General features: G+C 38.9%; 1 protein-coding gene across 4 annotated transcripts in view; it reads left to right on the top strand.

Moving 5' to 3' along the window:
- INPP4B (inositol polyphosphate-4-phosphatase type II B) overlaps window positions 1–16,638 on the top strand; it is a 464,775-nt gene that overhangs the window by 382,125 nt on the left and 66,012 nt on the right. For all 4 annotated transcript variants that reach the window (XM_006766076.2, XM_006766075.2, XM_006766072.2 and 1 more), the window contains 2 exons: window positions 3,285–3,441; window positions 16,158–16,330. In XM_006766076.2, coding sequence (XP_006766139.1) covers window positions 3,285–3,441; window positions 16,158–16,330 — 330 coding nt within the window. The remainder of the gene's footprint in view (window positions 1–3,284; window positions 3,442–16,157; window positions 16,331–16,638) is intronic.

Raw genomic sequence — 16,638 nt, 5'->3', positions numbered from 1 at the left:
TTTCTTTCTTTCTTTCTTTCTTTCTTTCTTTCTTTCTTTCTTTCTTTCTTTCTTTCTTTCATCACCTAAGACCTGAGAATAAAAGGATTAATGAATAATAGTCATTTCCTTCATAGAGCTCTCTGTCTATCAGACAGCAAAAATGCAGAGGAAAGGTAGCACGAATAGTTCTTGGAAGTGGTGAGACTTGAAAAGGTTAGTATTTGGGTTGATGGAAGAGGAGGAAGAAGGTATTTGAAGCATAAAAAGCAGCATGTGTCCAGGTAGAAATATAAGTTCTTCCAAGGTTTCCTTCATGTCTCCAATGATCAGCACTGAACAGGCATGCAGCAGGTGCCCAGAAAATATATGTTAAGCTATTTAATAGGATGTTGCTAGGAGAGCAAGACGACTGACCTGGTGAAGTTTTCATTGTGAAGAGTAACAAGAAATAAGGAGAATTTCCTAGGTTGACTCACCAGAGAGGTGGCACTTGGCTGAGAGAAGAATGAAGATTCACTGTGGTGCCTAGCCTGCTTTTGACCAGAGGACCGATGACTTGAGCTTGCTGATTGGTGAAGATAAACGTGGCCCTCCTGTGTAGACCTGTTTGTGTGATAGCTGATATATAGGTCTGGGCCCAAACCACGGGAATGTAGAGAGATCGATACCGGAGAAACTGGCTGCTTATCTGAGTCCACTGTGACTAGGGGCTGAATTTGGGGATAAGACCAGAAGTGTGGTTATTGGAAAGGAAGGTCAAGGATGTTTACATAAGTAAATAAGTGAAGTTAAGCAGGAGGATCCATAGGAAGCAAACATCAGGAAATCTCACTTAATGCTGATGGATGGCAAATGTATACCTCTTTTTAGTGGACATGGTGTGTGTGTGTGTGTGTGTGTGTGTGTGTGTGTGTGGATGGCAAATGTATACCTCTTTTTAGTGGACATGGTGTGTGTGTGTGTGTGTGTGTGTGTGTGTGTGTATTACATAGCTTGAGGCATACATGTGCCAGTTTGTGCCATGGAGTATTTTAAGTACAACTCCTTTCATCTAGCAGTCTCCATAAACTTAGGATCAGAGGAAAGAACTATCAAGCTATTAAAATAAGACAGGTTGACAATGTTGAGCTAGGCCAGTATAGTGCAAATTGCATTCCATCAAGGATACACTGAAGCTTCTTTTTAAAGAAGGAAATTGGCCCTGTTAATCTATATGCTTGTTCTAATCAAAGTCCTTAGAAATTGGTAATGACAAGTGGGAAATTGTACATGGAGATATAGATATGCCAGGGCTGCTTTGGACTCCCCATGCCAGCTCTGGTTTAGTTTTCACATTCTTGCTGATAAAAAAAATTAGGTCTAGAAAAGTTGATCACTTAAGCAATGCTGAACTTCTCCTTCCCTTCCTCCCTCCCTCTCTCTCTGCCTTTCTTCCAGGCCCTGTGCAATATATTGAAGGCACAGGTCCCAAATAAGCCATAATCTGGTATTAGAGACAGAAGTGCATACCAAATCAAAAACTTTAATATACTATTTAGATGCCATAAAAGAGAAGAAAGCATGACCTGCAAAGTTCAGAGTTCTCTCACTATGAGCTACATAGGATATTCTCCCCAAAGGGAAAAGAATAGAATGAGTCTACTCGGGGTCTACTGCTGAGTGTATCTTCAATAGATTATCTGATTATGCATGAACTGTGCATAGAAACTGCTCCATTTCTCACCCCCAACAAACACTCTCCCAGCTCATGTGAGATCATGACTTAAATGTTTTTCCTACTGTTTGCCATACAACCCCTTACTACGTATATGGTTGTTGGTCTTGATTGATGAACTTGTTTCACTTTGTTCCTCATGCCAATAAAGATCTCTTTAATGGTTGCAAAGGCTACTTTTCCTATCAATAAAATCCTATCATGGGAGATATAAGTAAAGGAAGAACAGTAGCATATAGGTATAAAATGTAAAATTGTCCTTTTAAATCATCTTCTGTTCAGGCTTTTCAGAGATGTGATTAAGATAAATTGACCCATCCTTTGCATTGCTTTACAGAGGGAGGGAGGGAGGGAGGGAGGGGGGGAGGGGGGAAGGAAGGAGAGCAGCATGCAATATTGCTTGCTTTTTAATTAAAATGCAGTTTCTCCCAACATGGACAAGAAGAAGAGAGCTGACCCCTAGCTAGTTTGTCTCAGTGGATAGAGTGTCAGCCTGCAGACTGAAGAGTCCCCCATTCAATTCCAGTCAAGGGCACGTACCTCGATTATAGGCTCCTGCCTGGCCCGGGCCCTGGTCAGGACTCCCATTGTGGCTCAACTGGTTGGAGCATCATCCCATACATCAAAAAGTTGTGAGTTTGATTCCCAGTCGGGGTACATACGTAGTTTGCAGGTTCCATCCCTAGGTGGGGCACATACGATGTTTCTCTCTCTCATTCCCATTCCCGTCCTCTCTCTTTAAAATCGAAAAAACATATCCTCAGATAAAGATCAGAGGATTGAAAATAAAAAGAAGAAGAAGAAGAAGAGAGCTGAAAATGTATCTCACATAGAAAGCCAATCTGGCAAATGAAGAGCAATCCTCTCCTCCCTTTTTCTTCAATAGCAGAGTTCATTCCCATTAGCTGGAGACCACACTTTAAGAACTTCCATTTCCTGGAGAAGTCACATTAATAGAGACAGAAAGTACAATGATGGCTGCAAGGGACTGAAGGAGGAAAGAGTTCATGTTTAAAGGGTACAGAGTTTTAATTGGGCAAGATGCAAAAGTTCTGGAGATGGATGGTGGTGATAGTCACACAACAATGTACTGAATGCCACTGAACTGTACACTTAAAATTGTAAAACTGGTAAACTTTGTGTATGTATTATAAAAATATAAAAAGAAAAACAGGAATTTCTACTGTAAGTGGTGAGCATTCTTTAAAAATATTGCTGTGTCTTTGCTTTCTTACTAAGCATTGATAAGGAAAATTATAAGAAAATGATAATATATATCCAGTTTAAAATTTCATACTTTGAGCTCAATTATGGATTAACGTATGGTAATTTATCATTGCTTTATGACAGAGAAAAAGAATCAACTAAATAAAAAGATTTATAACTCTTAAAATTTTGCTTTATTAAGAGAAAATGTATTTCTTGTGTATCCATGGTCTGGCCAAATTAATGAGGGTATTAGAGCTAGTCACTCAGTCTGCATGGTCATGATGGTTTCTCTTCTCGCTTCTCTAAAATGGATGCATCAGCTTTTGTCTTATCTTGTTTTTGCAATAAAAATGTGTATTGATACTCATGCTCTTTTCAGGATAGGGTGTGGGCCAACGTGGGGAAGAGCCTGAACTGCATTATTGCTATGGTGGACAAACTGATTGAGAGTGATGGTGCTAGTGAAGACAGCGGTGGCAGCAGAGATGGAGAGCAGGACCTTTCTGTCGTGGACTCCATTAAAACTCATCCAAGGGGTAAGGAATCTTTTTTCTCCAATCATTGACTGAGTAAACAAAATGAGAAAGTCATGATAAAATGAGACAGAAAGAGAAGAGTCAATAGTGCCTTTGATGAAAGTGCTGATAGCACGCTTTTCCACCTCTCTGGCTTGGATGATGGAAGGCTACTTATCAAATTGCATCTCAGTTGCGTTTTCAGAACTGCTTGCAATGCTCATTTTTTATTTTTTATTTTTTGGCTACATAACAACCTTGTCAAAGAAGAACAGTGTTTTCTTTTAAAGAATCCGACATAGTTTAATCTACTTTTATGCATTCCTACAAAATTTTATTAGGAAGAAAAACAAGCATCTGATCCTAAAACTCTTAGAAACTTTGAGAGATATCAGGACACAGTATCTCATAATCGTTCCTGAAAAGAATGCAATATGATAGATGGAATGCTTTTTACCTCATTCTGAGGGATAGGGATATTTTTTGTGAATAATTTCAGAAAGATATAAGAAAGTCTGATTCCATATAAGAATAATATGTTTGTGCATTATTCCAAAGACATATTAGTAAGTCTATATTTTTATGGATACATGTACACACGCATACACACACATACATATATATGCATACACATGTGGGTATGTAATGTGTGTGTCTATAGATAGACAGGTATATAGATAAATAATTTGAAATCTATGGCTTATTAGTAGGTTGACTAGCAAATATAATAATCAAAGTTCCAACTGTAGTTTTGTCCCTATAAATGGCTTTTTTATTTAAATATTTTAGGTAATTTGATTAATTTTGTCAACAAAAAACAAGACAAACATCTGGGGGGGTGGGTTATGGTAATAAGAACTGCTGTGAGAGTTTCCCCAGCCCTTTTCCTAGATGTGTTAAGTATTTGGAGAGAATAAACAATGTTGCCCTACCCTTTTCTTCTGCAATCTGCTTTTCCTCTCACTTTAAGAAAATGAGCTATAAGAAAATGTGGGTGCTTACAATATTGCATTTGTTTTTCCAATTTGTTTTCCTGATTTTTCATTAGTCCCATTTTCATCAGGGGTTTAATTATGTGAAACATCAGTCTTTCAATTTTTTTTTTATTGTAGATGATCCTCATCTACTATGTACACTGACATAGGTGAATAGTTTACACTAATGTTCTTTATGTTCAGACCTCCCTGGTTTAACTGTAATGGGGATTTTCTTTTTTTAATAATATCAGTTTCATTAGCTGATGAATCTAGTCCAGTTCTACAACTTTTCATGAATCCGAATGAAAGCTTGTCATAATTCATATGATAAAAAAATCATATATTTCTGTTTTCTTTAATTGAACATTTCTTGACTATTAACTATGAGCCAGATACTGTGCTCTAGAAAATGAGGTAAGGAAGCAGAATCCATTTTAGTGACTTGTTCTGCCCCTTGATGGGTTTTCAAGGCATAAGATTAATTTCTCAAATAGCCTGAAATTTATACCCAGCTCATACCTGGAGTAGAAAAGTGGTCCGACGGTTGTGGGTTATTGTTAAGCTAATTCATTTTTTCTTACAATTAATTGATGTAGAGTCAGTGAATGATCTAGAATTTATTGGAATGTATGATATGGTACATACTGATGGGCATTTGTTACATCATTTATTAGTGATTTGTTTCCTCATGTAGGTTTTGTTTTTTGTTTTTTTCTTTATATATGAAGTTAAGTAAACGTTTTCACTCAGTTTCTGGACTTTTTCTTCAGTTAATTTATGTTTTATTTGGGATACATTTTGAAATCTCATAGGGTAAGTCACCCTTTTGACAATCAGTTTTTCTTTTTTCATCATTAGCCTTTATTTTTACCTGTTAGCTATAATTTGTGTTGGTTTTGCTAGTGTATAGCTAACATGGTCAAAACGACAGTACGTATTCCGAATTGTTACTACCTTTATCAATGTTTTATGTTCCTCTCTAACCTGCTATTTTCTTTTCAAGTTTCAGATTTTCCTTTTACAGTGTACTTAATAGTGTTTTAAATATGTGGTTTTGAAGGGTTTTCATTTGTTTTAGGTCCAGGATTTTGCCGTATGTCTTATTTCATACACTTCTTTTCAGGACTAATGCCAATAGTGCTGAAAGAAGTAAAAGCTTCTCTCTTGTTCTCAGCACAAATGATAGAGTAACTGGTCCTAACACTCATGGTCATATGTATTTACATGTTTTCTTTATGAACAAGATGGTCCTTTTAGTTTTTATACACTTAAACATTCTTATAAGCATCTATTGTATGCATAATACCCCATGACGTCAATTTCATTATAAAGTAAGGACTCAAGGATAAAATCAGAAAATATTAGAATCTTAGGCTACGGTGTGCCCTTAAAGATTCTGCAATTAGCTCTGCCAGTGAGGCTTTGTGGTTGAGCATTGACCTATGAACCAGCAGGTCACAGTTCTATTCCCAGACAGGGCACATGCCCGGCTTGTGGGCTCTGTCCCCAGTAGGGGCTATACAGGAAGAAACCAATCAATAATTCTCTTTCTTTTAAAAAAAATTTTATTGATTTTTTACAGAGAGCAAGGGAGAGGGATAGAGAGTTAGAAACATCCATGAGAGAGAAACATCGATCAGCTGCCTCCTGCACACTCCCTACTGGGGATGTGCCCGCAACCAAGGTACATGCTCTTGACCGGAATCGAACCTGGGACCCTTCATTCCGCAGGCCGACCGACGCTCTATCCACTGAGCCAAACCGGTTAGGGCAATAATTCTCTTTCATCAATGATGTTTCTATCTCTATCCCTCTTCTTTCCTCTCATAAATCAATAAAAATATATTTTTTAAAAAGATTCTGTAATTAAACCTCCTAAATTATGCTAAGAAGCTTGCCTACAGTGTCTCTGCCCATTCTCACCTAACCTGTGATACACATCTCCACTGGTAGAAAACCATTTTTATGTTTTTGAGTGGCAGATTCCAGATGATTGAAATGTGTTTCCTTTCACTTTACCCACTGGCCCAGATCTAATCTTCTGCCCCAAACAGGACAAATTTACTCCCCTTTTCCACATTATCACATAACATATTATAAAGGGATCACCATGTCCATTTTTAAATTGCCACTTTTGGGGGTATTTTTCAAAACAATAGCATGGGACACAGAGTGACACAGGAATACCACCTCTTTCCTTTTGGATGCAATTCTATCAATGATATCTTAACTCACATTAGCTATTTGACCGCCACATTTTACGATAAAAATGATGGAAAAACAGAGATAAAAAACAACTCTTTCAGGTACATCACTAGGAAAACTGTATACATTGAAATACACTGATTAATCACTGCTCTTTGGGAATGTGTGTTCAACCATCTGTGTATCCATTCATCTTATTGCATGTCCTGTATTTTTTTTTTTGTCTTCAAAAGAATATCAAGAAATGCCCCATGGAAAGACCAAATACCATAAGTCATTGAATACTTTTTCCTAATGTGTCCAGCCATAAGCCCTGACAACATATGTTTTGGCAGGTTATTTTTTAATTCAAGTATAGTTGGGGTACAAAATTATATTCCTTTCAGGTGTATGACATAGTGATTCCACATTTATATACTTTATGATGTGATCACTGTACTAAGTCTACTAATCATCTGTCACCACACAGTAATTACAATACTAGGGGCCCGGTGCACGAAGGGTCCCTAGGCCTGGCTGGCGATCAGGGCCGATAGGGGCCTTCCTGTTGCTGGCTGGGGCCTTCCTTCCCCAGCTGCCAGCTGCCGGCCAGGGCATTTTTGTTCCGTGCTGCTCCCTGGTGGTCAGCGCATGTCATAGTGAGAGATCGAACTCCTGGTCTCAGGTTGCACTCCTGAGGGGACACTTTGCATATTAGCCTTTTATATATAGAGATTACAATATTATCAACTATATTTCCTGTACTGTACACTGTATCTCCATGGCTTATTTATTTGAATTTGGCACATGTTCTTGATATTATTAAGTAAATATCTTTAACATGTGTGCACATGCATGTATACCAACATGAAAATCATTATATTCCAGAACTTATACTCAAATTAGCAATTATTTCATACATATAACAAATCTGTTTTATTTTTTAAAGTGCAAAGATTCAAGCACAGAGTATCATGTTTATCAAAGGGCTTAACTATTAATATTTTTGAATTTCTACACATGAACATTTAGAATTTCATGAGAAAGAAACATGAATGAATCAGGTCCTTTAGAACCCATAGATCAACAGGTAAAACAACTTTTAAAGTACATTCTCAAGTTTTAAAAAACCTTGGTAAAAAATAAGCAGAAGTGACCATGGATATCTTTACTGTAAACTTACAATTCTAATGATGATTTATATGATTACATTTTTTAATGTCTGTTCTTATCAGAAAAATAATGTTTCCCTTAAAATTGTTCAATGAACTATGATGTAACAAAACAACACTTGACTCAGAGCCAAGATACTTGGTGAGTCCACAATTTATTTATTTGGCTACATGATCTTTGGCAGATCACTTAAATTCTCTGGACCTCCTTTTGTTGGTAAAATATATCACCTGCAAAATTTTAAAATTGCTTCTAGTTCTAAAGTTTTATGATAATAAAGATGCCACATTATTTAAAGTTACTTTTTTCCTTTCAGGCATTTAACATATTTTATTTTTTTATTGATTAAGTTATTACATATGTGTCCTTATCCCCACATTATCCCCCATCCCCCGCTCATGCCCTCACCCCCCTGTTGTCTGCATCCATTGGTTAGGCCTATATGCTTGCATATAAGTCCTTTGGTTGATCTCTCCCCTTTACCCCCACCCTCCCCTACCTTCCCTCTGAGGTTTGATGGTCTGATTGATGCTTCTCATATTTTAATTGAACACCTACTATGAGTCAGGCACTATTCCAGACACTTGGGATACAACAATGAACAAGACAGATACAACATCTGCCCTCCTAAAGTATATCTCCTTGAAGCAGAGAGACATTTAAAAAAATAACATAAGAAATAAGGACATTATAAAATATGTTAGTGATGACAAATGCTGTGGAAAAATTATACAGTGAAGAAAGAGGGCTTTAGACTATTGTTGGAGGGCAGGGGTTAAGGTTTAGTGGGCTAGTTAATGTAAGCTTCATTGAGAAGTTCCTTTTTGAGCAAAGACACAGGGGATAAGGAAGTGAACCATGTGTATATGGAGGGAAGGCTATACTGGGTATAGAAGACAGTTAGTACACAAGTCCTAAGGCAGATCAGATATTTGCCTGCCATGATCATGAAGTAATAAGGAAGCCTGTTTGATTTTAATAAAGTGAAGGAGAGGAGAAGATGAATTCAAAGAGATAACTTGGAGGAAGGATCATGTAGGCCCTTTGTCTTTTCTCTGAGAAAAAAAAAAGCAATTGGAGAATTTTGAGCATAGAATTAACCTTATTTAATATAATTTTAACACCTAAGCTGTTATGTTGATATTGGACTATAGATGGAAAGGTAGAACCAAGTATAGACCAGTTAGAGAGCAAATGTAATTAGCTATGGGAGTTATCATTCCAGCATGGGAACGATCCAGTAACAAAGGAAATATTGACAATGTAGGGGGAAGGGGAGAGAATTGCTTGAGTGACACTCTTAAGTAGAGGAGAGGAAATGAGATCTGGTATACAAATTGAAGTTCCTAGCTACAGGAGTTTATGGGATTTCTCTCAGAAATAGGAAAGAAGGGGCAGGCTAGAAGAGGTCCATGGGGAGGGAAAGGAGGGACATATGTAATACTTTCCATAATAATGATTAATAATAATAATAATAATAATAATAAATTCTTCTCAAACCAAAAAAGAAATAGGAGAGAAGGATTAGCATACGAAACAAATGCAAGGGGAGGTTGGGGGTAAATGGGGGGGAGGAGGACACATTTCTAATACCTTAATAATAATAAAAAAAATAATAATAAAAAAAAGAAACAAATGCAAGATAGGTTGGGAGACAGTGCATGATATGTAAATTACTTTATGATTGCTTTCTTTGTTGTTGTTTTAAGATATAGCTAATATTTTGGGGGTTGCTTTAAAAATATTGCCTGGCCCTAGCCAGTTTGGCTCAGTGGATAGAGCGTCAGCTTGTGGACTGAAGGGTCCGGGTTCAATTCTGGTCAAGGTCACATGCCTGGGTTGCGGGCTCGATCCCCAGTAGGGGGGTGTGCAGGAGGCAGTAGATCAGTGATTCCATCATTGATGTTTCTATCTCTCCCTCTCCTTTCCTCTCTGAAATCAATAAAAATATATTATAAAAATAAAAATATTACCTGTATTATTTAATTCTTTGAACACTTATAGGAGTAATTGTACACATTTAATGGGCGAAGAAGTAGAGTTGAAGTCACCTGTGTCCTGTCATGCCCACTCTAGTGGCAGAGTCCTGAGGTTACAGCTTTTATTAAGGCTGAAAGGCAAAATAAGCCCAATGCATGCGAGTGGGTGACTCTTCCAGGTCCAGCATAACCCCCCATTCCACCGTGGTGCTATACCAAATACAGAGCTTGTTTGATTAATGGATTTAGTTCCTGGAAACTGTCTTAGCAGAATTTACTTAAAGCTTTCAACTTTGTGCTTCGAAATGAGAAATTTAGCCAGGATATCAGTTGATGCATTTCCTTTGCTATTTTTCTAAGAGGAAGACTGGAAAGTTTTATGACACTGTTTTCTCAGGCTGGCAGGGTTTAAACAAACAAGGTTTCTTTGACATGAGGAAAGGTTGCCTTTGTTCTTCTCATAGCAGCTTGTCTCCAGTTGAATAGTACACTCATGCTTTCATACATCCAGACGGTGCCTAGCTCAGTCATTTACCTTGGATCCTAGTTCAGTGGACACAGTGAGTAGATACATGTATCTAGTATTTTAGATACATGTGTGTCCTTTGTGTGACTACCCTTGGCACCTTCAAGACTGCCCTGAGGTAGAGGTAAAGGAAGGCACAGCATAACTCCAGGGTTACAATAAAGCTTGTCTCCCTACAGGAGACCCATTATTTGCAGATTTGATCTTGCATCTTAGCTTTTGGCTCATCTGCTCATATACACTCTGCACCTTCCTCCTTCTCTCCCACCCCTACTTACCTCATCCCCTATCCCTGCTATGGTGACTGCCCACCTAGCTTTCCATTGTTGTTGTTTTTTGTTTGTTTGTTATCTTTTCTCAGAGCTTCAGACTCAACATTTACTTTCACTTTGTTCATCCTTTTCCAAGTTCTTGAGTCATTTCAGCCCTTCCTGCCCCCCTGCTAACCCCCCTTACGGGCCCTCCAGTCATTTTAAGGCACGTGTTTATGGCATTTGCCATCATCAAACCAGGCGCCCCTCCAGACTCTGCTCCTACAAAGCCTCACTTTCAGGTGCTCACTGCCTGCAGGCCATCAGCTTCCCTGAACTCCCTTCACTGAGAACATTCTTCAAGTGTTCAGCAAAAGACACAACCAGGAAAACATAATCTTCTCACCAGAGATGTACTGTCTTTTCTCTTCTCTCTTCGCTCTTCTCAATGTGTTTGTCACTGTCCCATCTTTTATAGCACTAACCAAACTTGCTGATATTGTAGGTATTATTTTATACCTCTTTACCTTCCATTCTACATTTTAACCTCCTTGAGGGCAGAGGCCATGCGTTATAAGTACTAGTATCACCTATAGGACCTCATAGCTGGGAGGTTCTATTTGCCTAACAAATGAGTGTATTTCTTGTGGTGGCAGTGAAAAAAGGGAGAAAAAGTGACATAAGGAAGATAGGTTAGCATTTGTTAACAAAAGATATATGCAGACTGATTTTTTAATTATCCTGGACCAAAGCCAGGAGATGGATGATGAAGATGGGCAAGGGATAGGGAGACTTAGTGGAGGATATTCTGAGTGACCAGGGAGGATAGGCTAGGCATTAAGCCTCAGCAGGTGCTTTCCTTCCCCTATTGCAGGGGTCCTCAACCTACAGCCCGCGGGCCACATGCAAATACAAATATTGTATTTGTTCCCGTTTTGTTTTTTTACTTCAAAATAAGATAGGTGCAGTGTGCACAGGAATTTGTTCATAGTTTTTTTTAAACTACGGTCTGAGGGACAGGGAACTGGCCCCCTGTTTAAAAAGTTTGAGGACCCCTGCCCTATTGTCTGGGTTAACCTCGTTTCTGTGCTCCATAACCCCGGGATATGTTCAGACACTGGAGGCCTTGTATGAGCAGGTTCCATGACCAAAGTTGGCCACATTATATTATTCTCATACAAAGAAGTTTAGCGGTAAGGTATCAGGAGAGGAAGCCTTAGTATTAATTGACCCCTCTAGTTATGATGTTCATGTTGTAAAATCATAGCTGAAAGACAGGGCCTTCTCTGAGAGGGGCACATAGGCTGCCATATCAGGTGTGGCGTAGGACACAGGCCCTTCATGAACCCACCGGCATTGTTTTGTGCAGCCTGAGTTCCGGGCAGTATAGAAAAGCCCTGTTGTCTGTGGGTTTGGTCTCTTCTTCTCACAACCTTGGAAATGTTATCACCCTCCTTAAAGGCCATTCTGATCGCCAGGCATCGCAGTTCATCATCTCCTTAACTCAGGCGAAACCTCAAAGCTGGACTCATTTCTGATCTCTTTTCATAAAGATTAATAGGCGTGCAATTTTTTAGCTTCTCTTTTTTTCTTTCTATGTCTGGAAAGTTGTGATAACAAAAACAACAGTGGCTACAGGCTTGTTTGAAGTAAATTATTTTAAATGAGCAAAGAAGACCAAGCACCTGAGAAGAAAATGGCTCAGGAATTGGAAGGAAAGCAGTATGCCCTGCTCCAGTTGGTTGGTATTTGGCTCTTTTATTTTTCTCCTGAGTGCCATAAGTGCCGTTGAGCTCAGAGGACTCGAGCATCCTGTGCGGGAAATAGATGGTGTGTGGAGGAGGTGAGGGGCGCCCGCAGTTGTTCTCCGAACCCTTCAGCAAGCTTCCCTTGGCTACGTTATAGAAACCGTCAAAGGCTGGAAAACAAGCTCCACTTGGCCAGCTGCCAGCACACTCCACAAAGCTCAGGAAAAGCTCATGAAGCCACGCACATTTTGTTTTCCTGAGCAAAGACCCTGCTTGTTGCTGTCAGGGTTAAGGAGTTTCAGCAAGTGTATATACAGACAATAAAACGTGCTTTTTGGTATTTTCCTCCGTCACTGAAAAGAGCCCAGAGATAGAATCAGAAAGGATGGGGCACTTAGATGCCAAATGGACCCATAAGCTCCTGGAGAGGTGTTGGTGCAGTGACAAAATTGTGGGGCGCGCGTGTGTGTGCACGTGCACACGTGCGTGTAAAATCTTACCTGAAACTTGACGAAACTAAGCTCAGAAGCGTGGAGGTGTGCATTTCAGGATTCCCTACTTTGACTAAATAGGACAGAATGAACACCATCTTCATCCCTATGAGGAAATGGCTTGGTCATGAGGACAATATAAACACCGTGTCAGTTGTGATGTGTGGAGAGGCAGGAAGGTAAGGGGGAAGTGACAGCAGTGTCAGGACTATCAACAGCTACAGCGTTTCTCTTTTCCCAAAAGAAAAAAATAATTTTCAGGAGAGAAGTAAAGCATTTGCTGTTTCTTTGTGAGGGTGATTTGGCTGCTCATTGGAGCAAAAAGGCCATTTATGACCTGACCGGGCCTTTCTTTGGCCTGACATGCCATGTTGTGTTTATTTCAGAGCTGGAGAGTCACACTGAGTGGATAGCAACAGGAAACAAACCCAGAGTCATTGCAATTTGCATTTGCTAGTGCAGTTTTTCTTCAGTTGCTGAACTTTGTTTCTTTTCTAGGGAAAAAGCACACCTATTTTTAGCTCTCGTCTGCTTCTCCAAAAGAAACTGACTACTATCCTTCAGACATTCTACCTTGCTGAAAAGCTTGTAATTTTCTCATTCATAATTAATGTTTTCCTGTACTGTCATTTTCCTTAAATTTTAGCCAAAAAAGTGTATATAATTATAGTAAATGGAGATACTAGAATATTGTCTACCAGACAAGTATTTAACAATGCTCTTAGGTGTAGAATAAGAGCATATTTCTCTTTCTATATTCCAGGTTTTCACTTTTATTCTAGTAGGACTAGAAATCAGACTTTCTTTTTAAATATCTGATTGCAATTAAGAATCAACTGATCAAATATGTGTGAGAATAGATTTAGAAATGAGTTTAAAAATTATCCTGATGCTAATGGAGAAATCTGTGATGATTCCTCTTTTAAAGACCTTCAAAAAAAGAAAACCCAACAGCCATGTTTAACTTGAGCTGTCACTTGGTATCTAACAAGGGAAAAGGTAGAACAAGTACATTTTAGATTATCTCACTAGAAAGAGAAATCTGCTCAAATTCCATGGCTAAGATTGTGACCACTTAACACAGGATAGCATGATTCAAGGTGCCTACACAATATACATGGTTCCTCTTGGGAACCATGCATGTGTATAAAGAAGTTTAAATCAGTTGCTTGAATGGAGTGACAAAGTGGTCCTGCTTCAGCCTGAGGAAACAGCGCCACCTGCTGCTTGAGCTTTAGTTTATAGTTGAGCATTCTTTAATAGAAACTGATCTTTACAGACCTAATCACAAAATGTTGGTCTATTGTTATCTTTTAAGATTTACATTGGAGTCAATTTATTGAAATATTTGTTTGTTTTTTTTTTTTGTGTGTGTGTGTGTGTGCATGTTTTAGTGTATACATTCATATTGAGAACAATTATTAAATAAAAGAACGGGAGAGAATAGGAGAGAAAAGAATAGAAATATGAAAAAAATGGGAATATAGAGTATTCCTTCTTGGTGTCTTTTATTCTGAAACTAAGTGATGTTGTCCATTTGCTTTTTTTAAATATATTTTATTGATTCTCCACAGAGAGGAAGGGAGAGGGACAGAGAGCCAGAAACATCAATGAGAGAGAAACATCGATCAGCTGCCTCCTTCACACTCCCGACTGGGGATGTGCCCGCAACCGAGGTACATGCCCTTGACCGGAATCGAACCCGGGACCCTTCAGTCCGCAGGCTGACACTCTATCCACTGAGCCAAACCGGCCAGGGCCCATTTGCTTTTTTATGTGTAGTAATCACATAAGAATCAATAGATAACCAAGCTTGTTTAAATTGAACCATTTTTCATATTTTATCCTAGTCTGCCCAAAAGTGAGTCCTTTATTAAATGATTACAGATTTATTAGGCTTTCATTGAGTTCCCCTTTCTCTAGTGTTTTTATTCAGAGCATAACACTTGATTGTACAATATTTTAAATAACTCCCAATGTTCCTAATGTATTTTTGTCATAGCATCACATAAGCATTTACAAGAGCATATCTTTTTATTAAGTTGAGGTCATTCATTACCCTTCCAACCATTTTGGTTTATTTCATTTAGTGTATTATACCACAACATAAATAAGTGACAGTAGACATGGAACAATAGTGATTTTTTTAAATAGTGGTTATGATTTTTTTCTCATTCCCTATAACTCTCCCAAGATCTTAACTGCTACTGACCACTGACATTAATTATAGTGAAACTTACACTTCCATGCTGAGAATCTGTATCATTTCAGATCCTGATTCATAATGAATTTTCAACATACACTCATTTCTTTAAATCTGTCATACTATATATAAATATATATATATATATGTAAAATTTATTTCAGAGAGGAAGGGAAAGAAAGATAAAAACATCAATGATGAGAGAGAATCATTGATTGGCTGCCTCCTGCACATCCCCTACTGGGGGGATTTATCCCAAAACCTGGGCATGTGCCCTTGGCCGGAATCAAACCTGGGACCCTTAAGTCCCCACGTCGGCGCTCTATCCACTGAGCCAAACCAGCCAAGGCAATTTATTTATATTTTAATAGGATGTCACACAACCCAGAATTTGTCATTTTTGATATTTGTTAGGGCTTTGATTTTCTAACACATTGAAAATCATATCTATGTCACATGCCAAAGTCATAATTTTATAATTGAAACGCATTCAAAATCTAGGCACATGAAAAGTACAGAGAGTTCCAGTTTTGTATCTTGGTTTGAAGAGCAATCTGCTCAAATTCCAAAAACTGTCAAAAACGTGATTTTCTCATGCTTGTCCTTATCTTGAAAGGCTTTTGTTATATGTTTTTTAACATTCAATGAAAACTGATTGAATACCTGTCATATGTTAGACACTATAGTAAGTTCTGGAGGTTTAGTAATTAAAAAATCAATCCCTTGTCCTCAGTGAGCTCCCTTTCTTGCTGAGCAATAGTGCATAGATAGTTCTAGAACAGTGACAGAAAGTTACTATGGGCAGGAAAAGAAGTGGAACTCAACTCAAACTTTGGTAAGTGGATTATGTGACTTATGCTAGTTAGGGGGGAATCCTGTAAGAGAGAAATCCTGAATTGAGCCTAGAGGTAAACTAAAGTGTTTGTCAGGAAGGGAAGGAGAGGAAAGGTGTTCCATGTAGAGACAAGATTTGCAGAGACACTGAGAAGAAAGAGGACAAGTATTAGGAAACGTGTTGTTCAGTTCACCAAGACTGTTCACCCGGTGTTCAGAGGAGATATTTCAATTGGAGATCTTCAAACCTAAGCTTTGTGAATCTTTAGTAATATGTATAACTTGACTGAGAAAAACAACAAATGGGCTCTATCTTGCAAGGCCTTCCATCACTTATCCCACTGTTTTTATACCCCTTTCTCCCCTCCCAGAGGACTGGTATGAACAGTTGTACCCCCTCATCCTCACCCTGAAGGACTGCATGGGGGAAGTGGTGAACCGAGCCAAGCAATCCCTGACCTTCGTACTCCTTCAGGAACTGGCCTACAGCTTGCCCCAGTGTCTGATGCTGACTCTGAGAAGGGACATCGTCTTCAGCCAAGCAGTAGGTGCCCCTTGTGTTGTGAGCACAGCACCATGCTGGGTTGTTCGCTGCTATCATTGGTGAAGACAGGGGTCTCCCCTCGGCAGTTTTATTTTTAAAGGGATTCTTTCCTGATAGTTTTGGTACCCAGTTTTTCTTATTCATAACTAGAGACCTGGTGCACAAATCTGTGCACCGGTGTGGTCCCTCGGCCTGACCTGCACCCTCTTGCAATCCAGGACCCCTCAGGGGATGTCGGAGAGCTGGTTTCGGCCTGATCCCTGCAGGCCAGGTCAAGGGACCCAACCAGTGCACGAATTCGTGCGCCA

The sequence above is a fragment of the Myotis davidii genome, unplaced genomic scaffold (assembly GCF_000327345.1).
Source record: "Myotis davidii unplaced genomic scaffold, ASM32734v1 scaffold436, whole genome shotgun sequence".
NCBI classification, from domain to species: domain Eukaryota; kingdom Metazoa; phylum Chordata; class Mammalia; order Chiroptera; family Vespertilionidae; genus Myotis; species Myotis davidii.
The sequence above is the reverse complement of the archived record's forward strand: the minus strand, read 5'-3'. Positions and strand labels throughout refer to the sequence as shown.